The sequence below is a fragment of the Abramis brama genome, assembly GCF_963993115.1.
Source record: "Abramis brama genome assembly, chromosome: 12".
Taxonomy (NCBI): domain Eukaryota; kingdom Metazoa; phylum Chordata; class Actinopteri; order Cypriniformes; family Leuciscidae; genus Abramis; species Abramis brama.
The window spans coordinates 31,359,821-31,384,927 of NC_139974.1; the positions used below are offsets into that span (position 1 = coordinate 31,359,821).

General features: G+C 38.8%; 1 protein-coding gene across 3 annotated transcripts in view; it reads right to left on the minus strand.

Annotated features, from left to right (window-relative positions):
- ripor2 (RHO family interacting cell polarization regulator 2) overlaps window positions 1-25,107 on the minus strand; it is a 64,385-nt gene that overhangs the window by 15,290 nt on the left and 23,988 nt on the right. For 2 of the 3 annotated variants that reach the window (XM_084130912.1, XM_084130910.1), the window contains exons 2-6: window positions 10,426-10,546; window positions 7,069-7,230; window positions 6,774-6,852; window positions 6,130-6,153; window positions 5,793-5,846 (exon numbers count right to left, since the gene is read on the minus strand). In XM_084130912.1, the coding sequence (XP_083987038.1) occupies window positions 5,793-5,846; window positions 6,130-6,153; window positions 6,774-6,852; window positions 7,069-7,230; window positions 10,426-10,520 (414 nt within the window). In that variant the 5' untranslated portion in view covers window positions 10,521-10,546. Of the gene's footprint in view, window positions 1-5,792; window positions 5,847-6,129; window positions 6,154-6,773; window positions 6,853-7,068; window positions 7,231-10,425; window positions 10,547-22,931; window positions 23,162-25,107 lie in introns of those variants that run through there. The other variant, XM_084130911.1, reaches the window with a different exon arrangement.

Genomic DNA, 25,107 nt, shown 5'->3' on the forward strand with positions numbered 1-25,107 from the left:
CAGTTAGCTGTGTGCAAGTGGGGGTAGAGTGTCTGGACGGTGGTCCTGTGGGTTTAATTACACTAGGAGAAAAGACCCCACCCAAGTCTGGAGAACCGTACCACGTGCTATAATCCCGCTGTACCACACACACGCGCGTACCGTCACCAGTCACAGCCGTGCTGTGGCACACAGCTGCCTGTTTATTTGGCTCCATAAAATACCCTTGTCTGACTCCTCTCATCTGCCATACCAGCTAAGCAACATGGGAAATGAATCACCATAACCGCCCCCAGCCCGGTCCGTTCTGTCTGACGGGTTGGGTCTGATGGGTGAATTTTTATGAGCTGCATTTTGAAAGTGGAAAAACAGTTTTCCTTAAGCTATCAACCCAGTGTCTAATTTGAAGAAATTGTCAACACAATGAAAGCAGGTACTTTGAAGCTCTGACAAAAACATAAAGCACCATAAAAGTAACACAAAATAGTCCATACAACTCATTTTACACATTTAAAACCCCAATCTTAGCATTTCTTGTGCCCTGATGGTGCTAGATTTAAGGTTTTCTGAAGCCATACGAAATCTTTCTCTGAGAAACCCAAAATTTAAAGGGATAGTTCACCCAAAAATTAAAATTCTATCTTCATTTGCTCCACCCTCATGTCATTCCAAAACCATTAAGACTAGTTTTCCTCTTTGAAAGACAAATGAAGATATTTTTAATGAAGCCTGAGATTTTTGTCCCTCCATTTAAAGTCCATTCCACCAAAACTTTCATGCTTCAAAAGTTAATAAAGGCATCTTAAAAGTAATCCATTTAAATCCGGAACAGATTTAATTTAGCCTTTTAAATCACATATTTTTATTCACGCACATACATAAAGCACACCAAACATGGTAAATGGAAGATCTGTAGTCTATATAGTGTCGCTAGCAACCCGAGGTATGTAATAGTGTATTATATATATGTGTATATTATATTATGTGTATATTTTATTCACAATACACACACACACACACAATATAATATACACGTATATAATACACTATTACATACCTCAGGTTGCTAGTGACACTATAGCATAATACTATATATTGGGTCACTAAAGACCCAAATATGTAATAATGATTGGCTTAACATTCATGCATTTAATGTTAATGTTTAAAAACCTTAATCTGGTTTTGGAGTGACGTGTGTGAGTAAATGAGCACAGAATTAAAAATTTTGGGTGAACCTACCCTTTAAGTCATTATTCACTAAAAACATTTACTAAAAAAATCTCCTTATCAAATCTTAACCTCTTGAACAACAAATGTGACAACATAAGCAAGAACCAATCATTAAGGTCATAATGATATTTGAAGACATTTGAAGAATGGTATTTTAATGATATTTGAAGATGCCGTGTGAATATCCGAACACAAATGAGATTTGAGAGCTTATGTGTTGTGTGATCCACAGGACACTCACTCCAATGTAATCCGACCAATCCTCAACAGCTTTCCAAATTTACCAAAGGCATCTGTGGAATGGGTCTAAACAAGAGTGACTCGTGACTAACAGGATGGTGTGCCGCTCAGGTTGGCTGTTGGCTGTTTAGATTTGTGTTTGTTTAATAAGGACAAAGCAGAAAAGAACCACTGAGCCAATACAATCAGCTGATATTCTGCCAGATTGATATTGTCGGATTTAAATATTCATATCCACTTAATGACCGCTTTCTATCTCATTTGCTGTGCCCACAGCATTTGTTCTCACAGGCAGCACCCGTAGCGACACAGACAGACAGCTCTGCTGTGACTGCCGCAGTGTGACCACTTCATCTGAGCACATGTCTGAACAGTGCCCAAGATACAGTGGCCTCAAAACCTATTTGGACACCACACTTAAAAATGTATGAATTTCATGATATAGATAGGTCAGTGACAAATACCACAGTAAAGAAAAGGAATATTTGGGCAACATGTGCCAAGTTTGTAGGAATTTACTCTTTGTATTCAGGTTGGTTTTCGTAAGTTTTTTTCTTTTATTCAATTATTATTATACAATTTTCAATAAAAGTTAAAATTGTATATCTCGAAAATAACGTGATGTAACCATTAAATAAAAAGAATAAAAAAAAAAAAGTTAATAATATATAAAATAATAATATAATAAAATAATATATTTTCCTTATATTTTTCAAAAAAAAGTTTGTACCTGCAGATAATCTAACATTAATGAAATAAAAGGCCATGTGTAAAAGTGTACTTAAGTGTAAAAGTACCAGAGGCGGACAGAGTACACAGCTTCATTACTTGAGTAAAAGTACAGATACCCCTTGCTAAATTTTACTCAAGTACAAGTAAAAGTACTACAGTCAGATGTCTACTTAAGTAAAAGTACTGAAGTACTTGTTTTTAAAAGTACTTGAGTATCAAGAGTACAAGAGTACATTTTCTAAATATTGCATTACTACTGCCACAGTGCTTACATTGGTAAACACAGCAAACACTTGAAGCGAAAACTATCATTAACTTGTTCAGAAAATTGAAATAGTCTGGCGAGGTGGGGCCACGGGTTGGCACATTCCCGGGATGGACCTGCTGCGTCTTCATCCATTGTTTCGTCCATGGTTTCGTCTCTTATCTAAATCTGACCATGGAGTTGACTTTGGCGGAAAGCTGAAGGTGATTGCTGATAGGCTGTCCCAATCAGTGGTGCCTGCACAATCCAATCACGTTTGAGAGGGAAACAACAAATTGAGGGTTTCCGAGATGTTTATTTTTTCTTTTTTTCTTTTTTTTTTAGAAGTAACGGGTACTCACGGTTATGGATAGAAATGTAGTGGAGTAAAGAGTACAATATTTGCCTCTCAAATGTACTTGAGTAAAGTCATGAGTACTCCCCAAAAATGATACTCAAGTAAAGTACAGATCCCTCAAAATTGTACTTAAGTACTGTACTCAAGTAAATGTACTCCGTTACTGTCCGGCTCTGAAAAGTACACGTTTGACTGTTTCTTTACACCCTTAAGTACACTTTAAAAAGTGCACTTTGTGATAATGTCAGACTAAAAGTTCAAAATGATCATTGTTTTAACAATCTTTTGTCATGATCTAAAGAAATACACTTATTTTGTTAACTAACATACTAAAATTTAGTTTTAGATTACCATAAATGCTTATTACATACGGCAGCACACATAACCACAACCATATTTCAAAGACAATAGAAGTGATTGTGAAATTACAAATACATTTTTACTCAAGTCCTGTCAACTAATTGCATTTAATATCAGTTTATAATACATATTAATTTAATTGCAATGAACATGAAACATTGAAAACATTACATTGGGTTTGGACATAAGTATATTATTTTCAACTACATTATTTATATATCAAGTACTCTTTTTTTTTTTTTAAGTATGCTAAAATGTGCTTCTTTTACACAAGAGTACATAGGACAAGCGTTTTGGAAAATGGATGGATTAAAAATATAATATAATATAATATAATATAATATAATATAATATAATATAATATAATATAATATAATATAATATAATATAATATAATATAATATAATATAATATAATATAATAATGCGTCGCTGAATTAGTTGTGTGGTGTGTAGGAGTGTGTTGGCGTATGGAAGATGATGCATCTGGGGCAAACTGAGAGACACACACCCAGATATGCATTTCTGCAAACAGTCGTTCCCACTGGGAGCGCTTTTGATCTACTTGGGCATGACTTCTTTTTTGGTTGACAGCAGAGGTCCAAGGCGCGACTCAACCCAGTCATGCGTGCGTGTGAGCAGCTGTTTGTCAGCCCTCTGTCCATCGCAAGTGTGGGGTTTCGGATTAGGCCTACTGAGTCAAATAACAAGCCGAGAGTACACAGCTGGTCCACACACCACAAAAACAACAGAAGAAACAAGGCCATGAGCACACTTACAATGCATAATAATATGCATTACTGTACAAAGAGGAAATGGACAAAGTAGAAAAATCCTCTTAAGTTACTAGCATCTATCAGCTGTGATCAGAGGATTTAGACTGTACTCAGAGGGGATGCCAGCCAGATTATACAGAGATTAAACCTACAATACATTCACCCACATCAAACATCTTTGGGGTTCAAAGCCAGATCATAAAACACCTCCAGCACTGATATCTGACTGCAAGCTGAGGCCTTTTGAAACTTCCTGTTGGTGTTGCTTAACTTCCTATGGGCAAGTGGGACGACTACACTTGTTATGATGAGGATGATTTTTAAAAGCACAATCCCTGCTGAGAGTCTGCTTTAAAGGGAAAAAATTAAGCGTTTACCTACTAGAAATTAACTTCTGTGCTCCAGTATCCTAAAAGACTAACAGTATTTGTTGACTGTCAGCGCATTTAAACCATTTCTGAGAAGTTGGGCATCTGAATTCATCCCCCTTAATTCACCGCCTCTACAGGCATCAAAGCCCTGCCTCTGTAACAAATCCTCCTCCTTCAGAAACAAACATCAACACTATTACTGTCAGACCTTAAATTAATGTGGATAGAAACATGGCCCAGATCATTTGGTCTGAGGAGTATTTGATTCCATTCTGTGAAAATAAAATAAAATAAAATAAAATAAAATAAAATAAAATAAAATAAAATAAAATAAAATAAAATAAAATAAAATAAAATAAAATAAAATAAAATAAAATAAAATAAAATAGTGTTCAACAGTTATTTTGCATCATGTTATGTTGTCATTAATATGTAATGCTATCACCAAAGTTGGGAAAAATACATGCTTAAACATTTTCAAATAAAGTCATGTGTAAGTGCATAGCTGATTTACATTTTATTAAATTAAACAAAAATAATAATAATATTAATAATTATAAGGGTGTTTCTTTTCATCTGTACATCGTTTCATCAGTCTATCGTTTGACTCGTGAAGATTCAGTCCAATTTGGTGAACTGATTTAACCAGTTCACTAAAGAGAATCAGATTAAAAGAATGATTCGTTTACGAGCCGGGCATCTCTAGTACTTTGGCAAATGTTAGAACAGAGCAAGATTTTGTTGATATCTCTTCCGAATTCAGAGAAGACACATTTGAGATGACATAGAGATCTCATCTGTGATTTTCTTGTCAAGACTGATGATCCAAGCGATATAAATAGGGCAGCACAGATCCAATCAGATTTGAACATAAACTTGAAATCATAAAGAAAAGGCATCTCCCTCTATTTATACTTGCACACACTCATTAACACCCTGGATTGAGCCATCAGAGGTTTGCTCATCACCCAAGGGAATTGCTTTGACCTAGATCCAGTGCCAACCATAAACAGCATTAAACACAGAAAAAAAAGAAAGAAAAAAAAGAAGAAGATTAAATTGTTTATCTGAGATCTGTGTACGACCACACGGTTCAGAGTGTTCCTGTGAGCTAGCTGAATACGGGGCTAATTTCAAGTGTGTCGGGCTAATTTGAGCTATGAATTGCTTTCAACAGCCTCAAAGCTCCCTTCGTCAGGTTGCCATGGCTACTTCAGGACTTGACGTGCTGCTGAGTTGCCAGTCAGCACAGTAGTTTACTGCAGACACCCACCTGTAATGTCACTAAAACACACTGCAAGTGGAAGGGGACACAGCAGGACTCCTGACACTAGAGAATGCCAAACCAGGGGACTCAAAATGAGTCACAAGACATTTATTTGAAACACAAAGCACTCCTATAAAAAAAACTGTATTTTCACTTGTTGTACTGACTTCACCTTTTCTAATATATAAAACAGGCACATACATGTATATATATAATTTAAAAAAAGTGAACTTCACCTTACTCATGTGGAACTCCAGTCGTCGCATGTATCGCTCTATGGTCTTGATTTGCTGGGAAGCAAGGAAATAAAATGACAAAATCAGAAAGTTATTCGCTGAAAAAGAAATTGCAAAAGATTTCACAGTGAGAAATCTAAGTTCAGAGTTCAACTGACACCTTAGGCGATTAGTGTCGCAATAACGAATCACTGCTGCAGGAATGCAGCACATGTCATCATTTATGCAAAGCTGCTTATTTTTCCTGCTGCATGTTTCTAACTTCTAACGTTTTAAAAAGGTTAACACAGGTCAACTTCGACAGGTTAAGAAGCATTAGTGTGTTTAAGGACCCTACCTTGTCCAGATCATACAGCACACCCTGAGGAAGAAAAAAAAAAGATATGCATCAGTGGAAATGCTAGAAAAATCAACCTATTATAACAATAAAAAATATATATATATTTTGACAAATACACTTTAGAAATGCCCATATTAGACCAGCATGAAATTCATGCAGCAGAATATAACTGGTGAAGGTCACCGGGGATTTCTTGCTGGTTTTGCTAGAAAAGTAGTCTTTAAACTAAAAAATATGCTACACTGCAATTAATGACTTCTTACTGAGCTTTCAGTTTCTTTTTTTTTCACTTGTTTTTCATTTGTTTATACTAAAAAGAAAACAAATCTACCAATGCAGTAAGCCAAAATATCTCATATGAAAAATACATTCTCTGAAAACAAGTCTTAACATCTTATGCAGTGTTGCTTCTCAAGTAAAATTTTCTTATTTAAATGATTTCTATATATGTTTAATACATCATTTTATTATAATATACATGTTTCTGAAAGAAGTCATTCGTACTTAATATTTTTGAGGAAACCATGATGATCCATATATTTATATAACATTTTAGGATAGTCGCCTATTGAAATCAATAGATTAGCAGCACTCTGATGCACCGTAAACTATAGTGTGTAGGAAACCTGATGATGTCTCACCAGTCTGGAATTCCTCTTCATGTCTTTCATAAGGGAAGTGAGTTTATCCAGCTCTGTTTGGTGCACCTCTAGATATTCACTGACAGAAAGAGAAAACGACAAATCCTTCAGAACTCTGTAGAACTGCATGAACAATGACTGTACGCAGTACAAAGATTTCATCAAAGCCATTCTGAGCAGCAATGATTCATGCAGTCAATGTGCATACAGTATGACTGTAGACAGCTGAGAGAGAAGATCTACAGTATGTGACAGGACATATGTGAATCAGAGGAGACATCTAAACAGCACTCACTCCAGGCCTTGTTTGAGGGCTCCGTAAACTTCTTCCACTCTTTTGGGCTGAGGCTCTCGTGAGCTGCTGCTGCTGCTGGATTTGTGCCCGGACAGATGGGGCTTCCTGGGCTTTGAGATGGGCTTCTTCTGCACTGCTGAGTTCCCCATGAAGGAGTTACACCTGAAAACACAAACAGATGCGGATGAATCTCAAGGAACCTGTCAAGAACATGTGGTGGTCATTTTCACCTCAAAATCAAAAGAAAGAAATTATATGTTTCTTAAAGTAAATTAAGCCTTATTTTAGGACAATTACAATCAAGGAAAATTATTCTAGGTTGCCAAGTCTCTGTGTTGTTAGTTGCTAGTCAAGTCAAATTTATATAGCACATCGTTTCAAAAGCAGCTTTACAGAAAGTCATACTAATGACTTCGTGATTTACCATAGAGGTGTTTTAAAGTGGACCTATTATGTCCTTTTTCAAAGTCTTGATTTTCTTTTTGGGATCTACAAGAAAAGGTTTTCAAACTTGAATGTTCAAAAAAAAAACATTTACATTGTTGCAGCACCTCTCTTCCCAGTATGTCAGTAATGCTGTTTAGTTCCAAAAAAAGAGCAATTTTCTATGATTGGTCGGCTTGACCAGTGTGTTGTGATTGGTCAACCATTTCAAGCATGTTTCAGAAATGTCACAGCCCTTACCATTACCGTGAGTTTCAACACAGTACTAACACAACTCAACCAGGCCTCGCCTGGACCGGGAACACAGGCAAACAGGAACCAAACAGGTGTCCTTACGCCATAACTAAATAACACAGTCCAAAAGGGCTTTGTAGAAGGACGTGGAGCTGGAGAGGGATGTGACCAAGGAGGGTCTGACAGAGGAAACTACTATGGAGGAGACGACGGAGGGAGGAGCTGACGGAGCGAGGATTCAGATGCTGACCAAGAGCACAGCCAGGACGAAGGACCATGGTGGAACCAATGGTGGGAGGATCCAGGGTGGAATCAGATGTCCGACAAGCAGGGGCGGAGCCAGAATAGTTGGAGACCCAGGCGGAGCCGAGGAGACACAGAGACCCGACGGAGCTGAAGGGGTGGAGGGACGAAGCATAGCTGAAGGCCTGGAAGTCTGTGGCGCAGGCAGAGTGATGACTGACCAAGGGAGCCCGGTGAAGCCGTAAGGACGATTGCCTCAGGTGGAACCAAGTGAGGAAGGAGACAAAGCAGAGCCGACTGGTTGACATGCCGAGGCGGAGAGAGAGGATCCTCGTGCCAAGGCGGAGCTGGAGACTGGAAGACCCAAGGCGGATCCGAGTTTCTGGTTGGAGCCAACGGAGGAGGAGCTGAGGGACTGAAGGGAACCAGCAGAGACGGGGCCAGAGGACTAGCTTGCTTTGGTAGAGGTGAGGCGAGAGACAGGCAGGGTGGGATAATTAGAAACCTAAGATACTTGGAGTCTTGAAGCTAGGCGGAACCAGCGGCGAAGGGAGACTTAGGGGAATAACATCATCTAAATCTACCTAATCAAATTTCCTAGGGCTCCAGACCGATGTTGAGCTCAGGAGTCAGCTCTGGCGCTGGCATTTCGGAGGTCTCGGTCTCTATATCTGCGTTGGCTCAGTCATCTTATCCTTTGGAAGCTTGGTTGGTGGATGGCTGGGCTCTGGATCCGGAGTGGGGCTGGATTCACATAGGCAGTAAAATTTCTCTGAGGACCGTCCACGGGAGAGCATATTTAAAATAAATAATTTCTTATTTTTTATTCTTTGAGGTGAAACATGATCTGGAAATGTTTTTGTGAGATTCACCCATGCAATATCTTCACTTTAAAAAGAGAATCCTACATCCATGAGCTATCTATATATATTTTTCTTCTGCAGCTCCCTAACGTAAACACCAGTGAGTTTAGTGCAGACTTGGAGTCTGTAGTCTAGTGTTGGAATTTCAGAGCACTTCACACTTATCTGTGCAATACCCTTGCAAATAACCACTCCTTTCTCTTTTCAGAGGTTTCAAGGATTCATGTCATAATATTAGTTAAACCCCAAAATGTTACAAGGATAAAGCTTGTGCTGTACATCTAACGCCACTCTTCCTCAATGCTTTCTGACATTTAAGACTTCTGTCAAAAGGCAGGGTGCTTATTAGCCTACTTCTGATGTCACAGTAAAAATATTCATGTTTTATAATAACACAAAGGCAGTTGGTTGTTCGACATGTCTGAACGAGTCACATGCACAGACAGTAAAATGAGCACTAGAGGTAGTGCTACAGTAAATCTAGGACATTGTGTAGAATGAGCACATGCTGTTGCCTAAGGGGTCACCCAGTCACGATTAACTCCGTCATACTAAGATAAGCCAGCACGCACAGTTAAAATACACTCTTTAATGCGGTTACTGCATCTGTTGTTTCACATCAGTATAATTTGCAGTTCTTTTGCAATTTGTTTTTATAGAGGAAAGTCCGAAAAGTGGTAGCAGAAATCGGTGGAATTAACGATTTTGCAAATATTGGTGTGGTGTTGGGGTGTCCACATACTTTTGGTCATGCTTTATTTATAGCTCTATATAGTTAAAAATCAATGCAGAGAGATAAGAGGTTTTGCCCACTTGTCACAAAATTTGTTAGGTGCAAATTCTGAGTAAACACCCAGAAATGGGACATGGTAGCACAATATATCGAAATTATCGAAATATCGCAAATGGATATATCACGATATGCATATCACAACAGCTTGCAATAACTAGGATCAAGAACAAAAGACAAAGACAAAATCACTCACTGCTCTTGGCTGATTAACTTTTGTAGCTTTAATAAGAATCAATATATATTTAATTCATACAGTGAAGACTAAGCAGTGTTTTATTTTTACATTTGATTATTCAGTTTCTGTTGTTAAATAAACCTAATGTAGGATAACCTGAAACCCTAAACCCCGTGGTTTACACTGATTTTAATATAACACTTCTTCTGCTACAGTAAAACACTGATGTTCACTTTCAGAAGTTGTAGGGATGTTTTCTTGTCACAAAAAGAATGTGAAACATGTAGGTTATATAATTTTAAATATATAACCTTGAATATCGCATTATTTAATGAGTTATCGCATATCGCATTTTTCTTCAATATCGTGCAGCCCTAGCACATGGCATGAATTAAACACTATTACATTTTTTCACACCCTTTCTCAACCTCTCACCTCTACCTGAAAATGCTTTAAAATATGTTTAACAGTCCTATGTAAAGCGTTAAAAATACAATTGTTTCTTCTGCAGTGTCAAAACCGATTTTTATATGCATCCAGTGAATCAAGAAGCTCATCTAGAGAGGGGTGAGTGTTTTAGCTTCTGACAGGGCAGATGACCTCACCGTGAGCGTCTCTCCTGCAGGGTGCTGAAGCCGGCGAATGACTGGCTCCTGATGATGCCATTGGGCCCTCCAGGAGAGTGAGTGCCAGCAGCCATGATATCTGGAGAGCGGGAGGACACTCCTGTAAGGGGACAGAGAGGATTCTGGGTAAGAGAGAAGTCAGTGGTACAGATGGGGGAAGGGTTGTGTGTCTAGGATGATGCCGTTAATATGATAAATATATAGTTTATCCGTAGAGTTACGCTTCAACTAAGGTTTAATGGTGCAATGCAAAAATATTTAGTATAAATTGTAACTTAGTGCCCCTTTAAGTCACAACTATAGGCTTAGTTTTAACTTGCACACAGCTGGTGCAACAGGACATGAAAGATACTGGCTCTCTAATAAAAAGATATCCTGACAACCTTGACTGTAAATGAATGTACAATAAGCCAGCTAAAAATCACACATGAGTCATTTAATCTCCAGTGTATATGGTTACCAAAAATAACACTGCAGGGTGAGAAGACCCCATACGGTGCACATTCGGAGGTTTTTATAAACCGCTCAAAGCCACCTGAGCCCACCGCAGATGAAGACAGAAAAAGCACTACAGGAGGTGGTCTAATGGAACCCTGAAAGACCAACGCCATCACTCATATCTATCAAATGCAATGATCCAGAGAGGGTGTAGAAATCTCCCGCCTACGAAAAAGCCTTCATGATCATCTCTGATCTCCTTATAGCTCATCTCCAACCTCCCATATTTCATCAGAGCAAAGTGGGATGATGACAGCAGTGGCAAACTCCCGATTTGAGGGTAATGAGGCTATGATATCTGTGATCATCGATAAGAGAGGACTCATTTTGACCCTAAATTAGCACGCAACCCTCATAACCCTGCCGGGGCACTGACATCTACACCAAAACAGAGGGAAAAATCTGGGTTTTGAGGCTGAGATTCTCTCCATAGTTGAGGTTACATACTGTGTCAAGGGGCTGTGTGTAGGAGGTAATTATACACCTGTGGGTTTATACTCAGTGCAATAGATACACCATTGCTTAGATGGAGCTACACAAAAGCAATACGGCTCTGGGATGGATGTTGTTTTGCACGGGAAATACAAAAGAGTCTTGTATAACGTGTACCAGGCTATTTATAGGCACTGTAGAACATGAACTTATGTACCGTGCATTGTGATCATGACAAAACAAACAGATAATTCAGATAAAAGGCAGAAATAATAAAAAGAATACACAGAAGCATATGATTCTTGCTGCCTAAAATAACACATCCAATCAGAGAAAAGTAATGCTCTACAGAATGGGGATACATTTCCATACTTCTCAAAATGTGTTCCTTCTCAAAAAGTAATATAAAAATAAAATAAACATATTTTAATTAATATAATTTCTTAATTTTATTTTTAATTGAATATTAACGGTGTAACACAACTTGAGAAAAACTTTGATGAATTTGACCCTATTCCTGGATTATTTCAATCACTTTTGGCATGTCATATGATTTATTTCAACTTAATAATTCATGCATCAAGGTGTTCATGTTGATGAATCAAAATGCGAAACGAACACATGCAAAATCAACACAACCTATATAACCAATTGCTTATTTCAACAAACAAAGGTTCCACTTCAGTTTCAAAAACACAAAGCGACACTGTGCCACCCAGTGCATGCTGGGATTGTTCCACTCATTCTATTCAGGCCTGGCCGTCTCGGTTCACAGGCACTTGTGAAGCGCTGTTGATGTTGGCTACGTCATCCCCGTCCCTTCGGGCACGACTGCTCATAAGTATTCGGAGTACAGCTGCCTGGCACCCAATTCTGAACTCTTCACTGTGAGAGACGGATGACGAGGACAAAAGAACCGAGGAGGGGGGGTTTCATTAATTTGTCACCTCCAGCAGGGACCATGTTTATCTGGCCCGTTGAGAGTGTGAGGGGGTCTTAAAGCTGGGCATAAGAAGTACTGAATGAAAAGTGATAAACTGGTCCCTCGTCTCCTCCAAAAATCCCACATTATAAATTCTGACTAGTGTTTTTTTTTTGTCATTTTAAACATAAATCTAAAAACAAATTCCCAGTGGGTTAAGAAAAAAAACAAGTTGTGATCTTACATCTTACAGATTACAGATTACAAAAATCTTGTTTGGATGCATATTATATTGGTACCATATTAGTTATCTGTCAGGTTAAAGGTATTGGTCGATATTGGATATTTAATTGTGCATGCTCATTTCCCATATTTTTGATATTTAGATTACCTTTGCTGTCATCTTTAAAAACACTTAGAATTTAACAACACTGTTAAATGTAATCTTTATGTCAGTGCCAATAGCCTCGTTGGCAGCGCGTCCCGAGTTCGTGTCCCGGCTCGTGGACCTTTCCTGATCCCGTCCCCCTCTCTCTCTCTCGCTCTCTCTCTCTCTCTCTCTCCAACTTCACTTCCTGTCAACTAACTGTCCTGTCATAATAAAGGTAAAAACGCCAAAAAACTCAAACCTCAAAATGCATTTTTCATACTGTACATTACAACTTTGTGATGCCTAAATTCACTTGTGTTATTTAAAGCGACTAATTTTATTTATTTATTTAGTATTTTTACTTAAATATTCTAAATAATATAACCAGTTAAGAATCATTTCTTTTCTTCACTTCAGCCTCTGGAAAAGTCATTATATTTCCCATGAAAGTATGCATGCACAGCAACATACGCACAAGCACAACAACACGCTGTATGCGTGAATATCATCAAACTCAACCCACACTGCAACTTAACAGCAGAGTGATTCCGAACGCCTGTATAAATTATAGTTTCTATAGTAACAGTGGACAATACTCAATGTGTCCAGCAAAAGAACAATGCTATCATGGATCCCCCGCAGCAGGCCTCCTCCTGTCCTTCTTCTCTGAGGATCCGTTGTCTTCCGCTCTAAGGTAGGAGTACATCCCGCCCGGTTTCAATCCCAGCAGCAGTGTGATGCTCAGCTGGTCTTGTTCCACACTGACACTCCGCCTTGGAATAGCAATGACCTCACTTCAAGCATCCATGCCAGGTCAGAGAACTAATGTCAACCATGTGGCAGTGACCGACTGACCCTGTTCTACCCATGCTGTAGTAATGTGTGCCTTTTGGCAGTGTTGCCAATTGGGCCAGGAGAATAGATACGGTGGATGTGAGGATGTGCAAAACCACATACACTCAAAATTAATTAGCCAGTGGGGTGTCTGAATGACCAAATACTGTCTTAAAGAGGACCTATTATGCTTTTTTACATTTTCAACTTTCTTTATGGCTCGTTTCCACTGAGCGGTACGGTACAATACAGTGCAGTACGATTTGGGACGGTAAACCCTGATCCGGCTTACATTTCCACAACCAACAGTATTCTTACTTGATAGGCGTGGTGCAGTGAACGTTCTGCAGTGAGTCAAGCTCCACCCTTTAGTATCGGACTACTATGCTAGGTACCCCAACGGAAGGGTACCAAAAAAGTGGTACGGTACGGTTCGGAATTAGAGTGCCATTCAGAGCTTCTGACAATGGAAACAGCAAAAATTGTGGAGAGGCCTGGTTGCGTTAATAGTGTTAAAACTTGCAGCGTGAAATTTCCGAAAAACACTCAAAAGCGGTTGACCAATCACAACAACACACTAGTCCAGCAGACTGGGAAGAGAGGTGCTGCAACAATGGTTTTTGAACATTCAAGCGTGAAAACCTATTCTAGTAGACCCCAAAAACAAAATCAAGACTTTGTAAAAGGGCATCATAGTCCCTCTTTGACAGACCTGACTTGTATCTCTGCACAGAAAAGGACTCATCATAAGCACAAAGACTATAAACACAGCGAAACATGATTCTAAAGCAGGCACATCAAGACTGAATGGATGCTCTTGTGTTGTGATCGAAAAATCATGTGCTCATGATTACAGTGGCTGCTATTGATAAACAATGTCAAAAATAAATTAACATTTTTTTCTTGAAACTAGGAGGCATTTTAAGTCCATCAATGGAAGAACAAACACTATTTGGGTGCCTTAATAGTAGGCATTATTTTGAAATAAAGGGATGCAAGCATAAAAAAATAAAATTATAAAAATAAAAAAAATTTAATTATGCATTTAATAATTTGATGTTGGCTTCAGCAGCCTGTACAAAAGTGACAAAATAAGGGTTAGCTGTAACCACACCCACTGATTATATCTCCAAATAGAGGAAAAAAAAGATTTTTGACAAGAGCAAGGACAAGCAAGTAACAAGTGTCAAAAAACACTTCATATACCGTGACAAAAACCATGCCCAAAAACAGCAAAAAAGTGATTGATACAAAGAAATACAAAAACTCACTCTCACTTGGGTCAGTACTGCTTCGTTCCATTACACTGCAAGTCAGAAACGTCCAACTTAGAAGAACATCTCTTCTAATTTTGTAACTCTCAAAACTTTTAGATAATATTTGATGGCAACTTTAGTCAACCCTAAAGAAAATAGTGAAATGAACGAAAAGTTAGCAGAGATCCAAAACTGAAGTGGACAAAAAAGGGATCCAAGTTCATGTGTTGTGCATACAGTCACATTGAAGAAGTCTTTATACAATGAATTTCCATGCTGGTCAATACATTGCTTTATTGCCAGTTGACCAGCATGGTCTTATTGGTGAAACCTTGGAAAATAGTTAATTGGTGGGAATGTTTGCCACAATTTAATAGTTTAGTTAAACTTATATAAATATACTTGTTTTTGAGTGCAGCATAAGGCATGCCTCATATTTCCTTCCTTCCTTTCTTCTTAAAGGTCAAAAGCCCACGTAGTCTGTCAAATGTAATGGGTGGAGGGTTCAAAAGATGTTGATAGATAAAGCTGACACTTCAACACATCCAGTAGACGTGTAACTGTGCGTTCACACCGCCGGCGGCGAGAGCGTCAAAGTGGCCGGAAGCCATTCATTTTCAATGAGAGCCGGCGGCGAGCTCCGGCGAGGGCGGCGCGGCGCGTCTTGGACAGCGAGAGCGGCGAGAGGAGTTGAAATCAAGTCAACTTTATGGTAATAAGCTATGACGCGGTTCGGCGGCAACTAGCGGCAACCAATCGGAATGTAGAAGTCCTCCGCCTGAGAGGAAAAAAATCACGCATTCTAATCTACGTCAGAACGTCCCCGAATCTTTCTACGGCGTCGGTGGCAGGGCGGCGAGAGCGAATTTTGCCGCTCTCGCCGGCGGCGGTGTGAACGTACAGTTAGGCTATAAATTGAATATCCCCTAAAACTAAAATTTAGAGCTGAGGTAGAAAAGAAACATAGTGACATGCATCTTATGGTCAAATCCTTTTTGATTCTTCTGATGGTCAAAGACAACTATTTAGGCTATATTTAAGTCATGGACATGGAGCTCATAGAAACACTTCAGTTAATTTATTACTAAAAGGGTCAATATTTGAACAAGAATCTATGTTCAGCAGGATCATTTGGTTTAACTTTGGCATTAATGGATGATTTATTTCATATTTAATCCACAGACTTCAGACTACAGAGCACTTGAAGGTTATCTAAGAGCAAATAATAAAATGTCAAGCTATTTTAATTTTTATTGTGACTGAAGACTATGTCAGGAGGCCTGAATTACACTTGACCACTGATAACCTCTTAAGGCACATGTGGGGTTTGTAATCTCAAATTCATACCCATCTGAGCATGCTGGAAAAGTCATTATGGGAAACGTCTTTTCATTATTCATCTGCAATTAAATAAAAACATTAACTTGCATGCACATGGTTTTGCAAAATGTGGATTTAAGACTCTACTTTTCTATATACATCTGTATATTGATTTATGTTCATTTCTGTTAATGTTTGGGGGAAAATGGCCTCTTTCTCACTCTGAAAATTATCTTATTCTAGATTTAATAAGACATGGCAATAAGGCTTTATTATATAGTATTTATTATATTAGTGTAATTGGGTTAACACATTTACATGCCAGTTTCATAATTGTGACATTAGACGAATGTTTTATGTGCATGTAAACTCAGTTCATATGCAGAGCAGTGACTCACTGGTTTAATCCATCTTAAAGACAGCTATGAGGATAATGCACATAAAAAGTCTGAGAAAGAGACAAGTTAAAAATAGGCTAGACTAGAGGGTAAATTCTGAGTGATATGTGGATGTTTTGCACTAGACACTGAGCCATATTTATAAAGCACAGAGCAAAGAGAGGACAGGGACAAAGCTGGAGACAGAATGAGGCACTGGGAAAGAGCATATCTGAGAAGAACAGAGCACAGCTGGCTAAAAACCAACTCAAACTAATGTAAAATGTGATATGAAGTTAAGCAAAGAAAAAAAATCATCTTTCTGTTTATAGCTCCTGTTAATGGGGAAAGAGGATGCATTTACTTAGTGATATTACTTAGTGAACTTGTTAAGGGAGGGGTATTGTATAGCCTACATATTTTGTCATTCTTCTAAGGAACACCATACTTCAGTCATCATACAATTTCTCACACAAAACTGTCAGATTGCCTCAGAAGACTTGGAATACAGCAGGAAAATATTTTTATAAAATGAAAACTTCACTGTATGTAAATGAGCAACTTGGACATTCTACAAAATATCTTATTTTGTATTCTAAGAAGGAAATAAACTAAAATGGTTTTGGAATAGCATGAGGGTCAGTATATACCACATTTTTCATTTTTAGGTGAACTATCCCTTTAAGCAACTGTGCTCCAAGGAACAGCTGTCCTTAAATCATGCATACATCTAACTTCACCACTAAATGTGGATTGTCACTGAGGGGCTATGCCAGTCCCGTACATTTGTTAAGCTACTTAACCAAGTTTCACTTGATTTGGTCTCTCTTTATTCAGACAGTGCTGTCCAGTGCCAAACAAATAAGGCATGGCCAAAGCTCAAGCTGAAAGCAATGCTTTTAGCTTTGGAGAATGGGAACTGAACTGAATTCATTATGAATTCAACGACACATGCTAGCACATCACGGGATGCAGACACTTGCAGGTGAATCTCTAGAATGATTCAGCAGTTCATCCACAGATCATTGTGAATGTCTTTATGTGTGTGTCAATGCAAGATGCATGAGAAAGACAAGAACAGAGAAATGCAGTTGCCTCTTCATTTCTTTCTCTCCTGCAATAAAATAAAGATGCCAACACTTTGACTTTTGTCAGGCAGGCATACACAGATTAAATATTGAAACATATTGTATAATATATTATTGTATAAAATATTGATTTTTTGTTTGTTTGTTTTTCTTTGGGGAGCGGGGGGGGGGGGGGGGTTGAGGGCTGAAAAGAAATTTAAATTAAAGATTGTTATTTTTTAGCTTCAAAGAATCTAAGAAAGAAAGCACACACTTTTGATGCACAACCCTTAAAGACAGAAACAGTGTTCTAAAAATACAATAAATAAATAACATGATGAAAAAATATGACAAACAGAGGTTTGATATGGTACATTTAGATCAGGCGAAGGGCCAAATCCTGAATTAGTGGTGCTTGCCAACCCATCACACATGCTACATACTACATGCTCTTTTGACTTGGACCAGTAAACATTCACCTAGCAACTGCATAGCAACATGATAATAAGCACACCTTGGCAACACCCGGGCAACCACCCAGAACACTCTCGTGGCGACAGGTTTCAGAGGCAGTTGTAGTTTATAAGGGTGCTTTCCTGTTTTCTGCATTGCTTCTGGGTTTGACAGGAGGGAGTTGATTTCATCCCTGATAAAGCACAGCTGTATGTCAGAACAGACCCCGAGGAGGACAGCACCCTTTAAAAGGCATAAGGATTTGGCTTTTCAAAGCAGATTACATGTCACTGCTGACAAAATCTAAAAAACAGCCATCATCTGAGGGAGAATGTGTCAGACATGACAACATCCAAGGACCTCAATTCAATCAACCAATGACATTTCAGACGGAATCCACCACAACCAATCATATTCCCGCACACCTTCTAACTGCTATGCAAACAGACAAGGAAAAACAAAAACATTCAGTTCATCAGCTTATGTTGGAAGGATAAACCACCGTAATACTAATCACAGGGCTGAGAGATTGTGATTTTGTTACTATGCAAAAACTGTGTCTCCAAAACGAGATGTATGAGGGGTGTAAGTGCAGTTGATTTTAAATAGACTGTTAATCAGGGGGATTATGGGATAGCACCCCCACTGATGAGAGCTAAAAGTACATGTCATCTGTTCAGGAAGAGAGAGAGTGAACAAGAGAGAAAGATTCCCCACACAAGACGCCAAGTCATTCACTTCATTACGTGTCATTTGAGGACGAGGCAATCCAGAATGCATGGCATCCAAGATGGAGGACGAGTCAAGAGAAATACTGATTAACTGTACATATAATTCATTCAATACCAAACAGTTCTAATTAAAATACACAATTGACCTGAATTTGTTATGTGCTGCAAATTAGGGCTGCGTGATACATCAAATGTCTCACAATATCGCAAATTACGATACGCATATCGAATCGGCTAGCATTTTTAGCAAGTCATTAGCTTAGCAACATGCTAACGTCAAACTCTTCTGCAATCAACAATTGTGAAATCAATTGTGAACAACTCTACAGTGTGTTTCATACCAGGAGCGCTATTTGCATAGAATTGCTACCTGAACATTCCAAATAAGTCGACGCATTTTGGTCGATCAGATCACAAGTAGACATAGTAGTCTTTTCGTCTTCCAACCAAACTTGGGTCTTCAGCCGACAAAGTTTAAATCCCGTCTGGCTAGCGCACTTCCCATAGTGTGTACGTACTTTACGTATTAAGTCAGCAGGAGGAGAGTAGGCCTCTGGAAGTGCTTAAAAGTGGACAAGCTCAAGACATTTTAGACCCCGTTTACACATGTATTTAGCATTGTCCACTTGATCCGATCAACCAAAACGCATCTTAATACCAGGTGTACACAGGGCCAGAAATAAACTATAGTCGTCCAGGATTGTACTTTACAACATCAGGAAAATCAGACCCTTCCTGCAAGGGAACTTCTTGTCTAAGCTCTTGTCATTTCAAGACTGGACTACTGCAACACACTAATAGCTGGCCTTCACACTAAGCCTGATGGTAGATGCAGATGGCTCCAGAACACGGCAGCACGTCTGTTCTTCAGTCAGCCAAAGAGAGCCCATGTCACACACCTCCTGATCTCACTCCACTGGCTCCCAGTTGCAGCCAGAATCAAATTTTGACGCTGGCTTTCAGGACTGCCACTGGAAGTTGGAACAGTACCCTACCTCATTTCACTCCAACAAGCGTACGCTCGTCCTGCCAGCTAAGGTCACTGAATTAGTGATGCCTTGCTGTTCCTTCATAACGAAGTAAAAAGTCACTCCCCAAAACTTTCACCCTCTCTCCTCCTCTCTAGTGGAATGAGCTGCCAACCTCGACCCAAACTGCTGAGAACATCACATCTTTTAAGAAACGACCATTCTGAAAGCACTTAACCACCCCACACCCATAAACCAATGCACTTGCACACACACACACAAAAACCTTTCCTTTTCTGCATTTCTCCTTTTCTCTAGCTTGCTTCCTAGTTGTCAAATAAACATATTATGAATATTGTTGGGTCTATTGCTTCTGTTCCTCTCTTGTAAGTCGCTTTGGCTAAAAATGTCTGCTAAATGCATAAATGTAAATGTACCCAATCAGAACATCCGAAACATAAATCAATATCAATAATAAAAAAACATTAAAAGTATTGTCCACTATTTATAAACCTTATTATGAATCTCAAATTCAAATGCTGTATCAGCTAGACAAATCTACTTTCCCCTTGACCACACTTCTCTTGACCACATGAACTTGTTAACATCAGAAGAAGCATTCAGTTGTAATATATTTATTAAGAATGCAGTTGTTGGATGGAGTTAGCTGACAACAGAGAACATATCTCAGTGGAGACTGAGTAACATTGACTCACTGGTCGGCCTCTTGCTGACCGCAATGATTTGATTTAGCTTTCTTTGCGGCCGTGACGTAAGCCAAACCTCTCACTGCCCCTTGTCATAAGAACAGAGTGACAGTAGATAAAACCCAGACCTCTTTCATCCTGCTTTCTCCACAAACTAAAAAAGATTCTAAGATAAGCTATATCCGTCTCTTTCATCAACAACTTATATTCTCCCTCCTCCATTTCTTAAAATACCCCTCCACAGGCCCTTGGAGTCAGACTATGTGATGGGAATTTGTCTGTACATGATCACTGGAAAGAGAGAGCCTTTCAAACACACATAAAACTCATAAGCTCGATTATATCTCTGTCAGGAGATACCTCAATGATGTGCATCTCAATACGCTTCAAGATACATCTCCATGAAGCCGAACGATATACTGTATTATACAGATTTCAGCAAAGCCAGTTGACATCTAAAACAAAAATCACGACAGGCCTCCACTTATACACTGATGACCACCAAGAGAGGAACATTCAATGATTATCAGCTGTGAAAACGCAAACCACTAAAGCCTAAGGGAAACCAGTAGGGGTAAACTGTAAACAGCTTAACATAAACTCACAAAGCTGATGTGCTCATAGCCTTTTCAGAGAACTAGGATTGGATGTTTTTGAAGAGCCTGCAGTAAAGAGGCCTCGTCTTACTGAACTCCTGCCAAGTTTCACTGAGTTTTTCCCCATCCAGCGAAATTCACGAATAAGAAATAACATGCACTGCTGAAGACACACACTTTGCCCTGAAGTACACTCAAAAACCAAACATCCCTTTTATTTGCTTTAGAAAATAAATTATTAATATAAAGAACATCAACACTCATTATTCTCACTGTTGACGGTTCAGATAGACCTCAAAGACCCATTGTTTCAGATAATAAGCCATAATGTATTGTATTCAAACAAACAGTTTTCAAATAATCGGCACAGCTGCCCACTGGCTCAGCAGACCAAGATAAAACTGATTAACCTCTGAATCTTTGCTTTGACATGTCGAACAGAAAACGGAGAGCAGAATGTGATCTAAACTGCTCTACATGACATTTTTGAGAGGCTGAGATTAAAGAGATAAGAGTAAAAGGGTTGGGGCTGAATGGGGGGGATGGGGGCTGGAGTTAGAAGTAAGGGAAACGGGTTTTAATCAGAGAAAGATCTTCAGATGAAGTTCTGAGAAATGCTCATTTGTCATCAGTTTGGCAGCTCTAGCCTCATAGCAGCCCCCTCCAATAGAGCATAACAGTGACACCACCCACTTTTTCAGTGGTCTTGGTTGCGGAAGTATTTTTCTTATTCATTTTCTCTGGTGGAATTTTAATAAAATCTTAAAGAGTTCATTAAAGTCTCATTAAAGAGTTCTAAGCCCTTTACCAAAACAACCAGCGCTGAGATAAATCACAACATACAAACTCTGGTTCAATGCAATATATATATATATATATATATATATATATATATATATATATATATATATATATATATATATATGAAAGAAAAGATCAAGGTACAAGACATAAAAAAGCATTAAAGCATTGCAAATTATGTAATCATAATTTTATATTTTTTATATTACTTTTAATATATTTTAGGTTTATTGGAAAATATTCAGATATGAATACCTTAAATCACCTTCATGTTCACAATCACTTTCATCTAGATTCTACAAAGTAACCAAGATAAGTATTTCACCTGTAAACATGGCACTCTGTGTCATGCATATGAGCTCATGAAATACTAAACTGACAGCTGCCAAAGTATACTACAACTATAGCAGGTTCAAACATATATTATCTGGTGTTCTGTTGGCAGTTTGTCTTATCTCATCACACAATCATTATAATCACACCCGAACAAACCAACAAAGTGCAGCTAGTAAATCACCCGGACATAATTCAGTCAGATTCGTGAAGCCCGACTACATAAAATTCTGGGCTGCGTTTCCCAAAGGCAACGTAAGCCTAAATTGATAGTGGAGGAAACCATAGGTGGTAATTGTTCAATTTAGGCTCATGCTTTTGGGAAACGCAGCCCAGATCGGTTTTGATTAATTGAAAAGATCCGACTCTTAAGAACAATTCGTTCGAGAAGCGAACTGAAGTCTCACTCAGTTTAGAGTGTGTGAGATTATAGTTTATTAAATTAAACAGACGAAAAGCTTTACAAACTGGCCAGCTTCTGGAAATGTCAGTTACGTGCTTCTCGTTCAGTGCCCTACAAATGTACAAATATTCAGTCTGTTTATATAACGGATTTATCAAAACTGAATATCATGGGAGCAGATGAATCATTGACTCGGATGCTGAGTTAAAAACGGTAGTTATTAGTTCATCACATGCACAATGCATCAAAACAAAAGGAAATGGTCAACCACAACTGTTCCTTAATATTGTAATTTGAGAAAAAACTCAACCAAACCCACGCTGCAAAACAGCATGTCGCTACAGTGAGCTATGATACTGTATCTATCAATATTAAAAAGCGTTGTAGTGTCAAGTATATAGATTATAGGCTACTCACCGCAAGAGAGAAAACTTATTCCCAGTCAGTGTTATTTACTCGGGTTGGGCACTTCCATTTATGAAAGCAAAATCTCACTTCTCCTTTCTGCGGCTAGTGTGTTAAATAAAACAATTCAAGCAAAACGTGTACAATGTCAACACCACAGACTTTGCCACGCGAGACCATCCGGACCGACAGCAACGGATCAAAAATCATGTGTCGTGCACTCGTACAGATTTGTAGCGCTCCCTCACAGCCGCCACGGACCAATCAGCAGGCAGCGCTGTGGGAGTGGGCGGGGTCTTCTCGTTTTGTCACTACATATTCACCCTCGATTCCTCTCGAGGCTTGTCTTAAAACGCATTGTAGTGTACAGGGGCTGGCATTAATAGTGTATGTGCTCAGCTGTCAGGGTGGATCTTAAACTGCTTAAACAATGTGTCTGTAAGGAGTTTTACATATTTAAAATAGATCAGTGTGCCTGTAAGCTACATGAAACCTGCACACCATAGATAGTATAGCATAAATAGTAGCCTACAAGCTGCAGACTACTGGCCATTGTATACGCTGGAATACCAATGTTAAAGTCTTATACACAGCACAGGATATCCATATTTAGCTGAACAATATGACATTTAGGAGAGACTTTAGCATAAACTACTAAGACAACATGTCAGGGAAACACACATAACACTAAACTGGAATTAATGGAAGCAATGGGACAATGAGTGTCACTTTATTATGTGTGTGTTACTTTTTAGACAATGTGGGCAGATAAAAGATCAATTAGAAGTATTAATTAAGCGTGAAATATCCCTCTTTTATCTTTTCATCTGCAAAACACACAAATATATTCATCATGCTGAAGTCTTTGCTGTAGGTGGAAGAAATACCCTGCAGGCACTGCCCTTTATAGCAGAATCAGCATGACCACATTAAAGTTTGAGCACCTGATTAAGTTACAGTTACTGTGAAAGCTACTTTACATCATGTCTCATCCAGTCCCAGTCTTCCTGCTGAGCTCATGGTGGTTAAACCTGACCTTGGTGGTTCATCACTCCTGTGCCTTGCAATGTATTGTATAATAGTCTGAGAGACTGAGTGCATCCAGACAGGCTTGGACAGTGTAGCACAGACACCTCCACATGCATCCTCTCTCTCAGCTGCTGCTCGGCTCATCCTGTAATTATGGCTGTCATCAACAGCCCCCGATGAGAAGCTATATTTACTGGAGCCCTGTACAAACAGTTCTCAGGCTTAAATGAGCCTGATACAAAAGTAAAAGCTCTCTCCATTCACTTGCAACTGGTCTTAAACAGGTTTGCCGGTGAAATACGAATGAAAACAGCAGGTTCTATAAGATGAATCAATAAACAATGAAGGAATGTGACTCATTTGAAACACTCAAATACAAAGACATCTTATTTGTAGCATCTCTGGCACTTATAGAGGCTGGACATGCTCTTATACAAGTTGAAATCTAGAAACACTTATCATGTTCAATCAATCTTTCTTGGTATTTTATGGTGCAATCTTCCTGCGCATTGTAGATATAAACTGAGCAGGAATCATCCACACACGTTTGTACAATTCTGTTCAACAAACTGGTCTCATCTCAGGAATTTGCGACCACTTCCATTCAGAGAGACAAACAGAAATAGGTTACGGCATGCCACTGAGGTCAAGAGGTTACAAAAAGCTGCCAGACGAGTGCAGATGAAGATCAGTATGTGTGAAGCTGTTGGCAGAATGATCACTTTAACAAGGCAGAAATATTCTATACTACCTCTGTAAACAAGACTTAATGCAGAAAAAAATATTTAAGTGTATTCAAATCATTAATGGAAGGTCAGTAAGAGCTGTGCATGTAAACCTCACTCCCCTGGCCTCAAGAGGCGCACTAGACGCTAGAGACTGCAGACTTTAGCATCTTTGTTAGCGCACCCGCCACCCGTGCCGGAGACCCCGATTCGAGTCCCGCTTGGAGCTTGTGGGGCCTCAGCAAACTTCCAAGGGGGCCCTTAATTCCAAAGATGACCTAAGTTAAAATTATTTAAAATAATAATAATAAAAAAACATTAAACAAGCTAAAACTATTAAACATGTTTAACATGTTTCTTATTTTAGGTATCCCTAAAGATATTCCCGGAAAAATGAGGTAGCATAATTTTGAAAGTATCATTTCTAGGCCTGA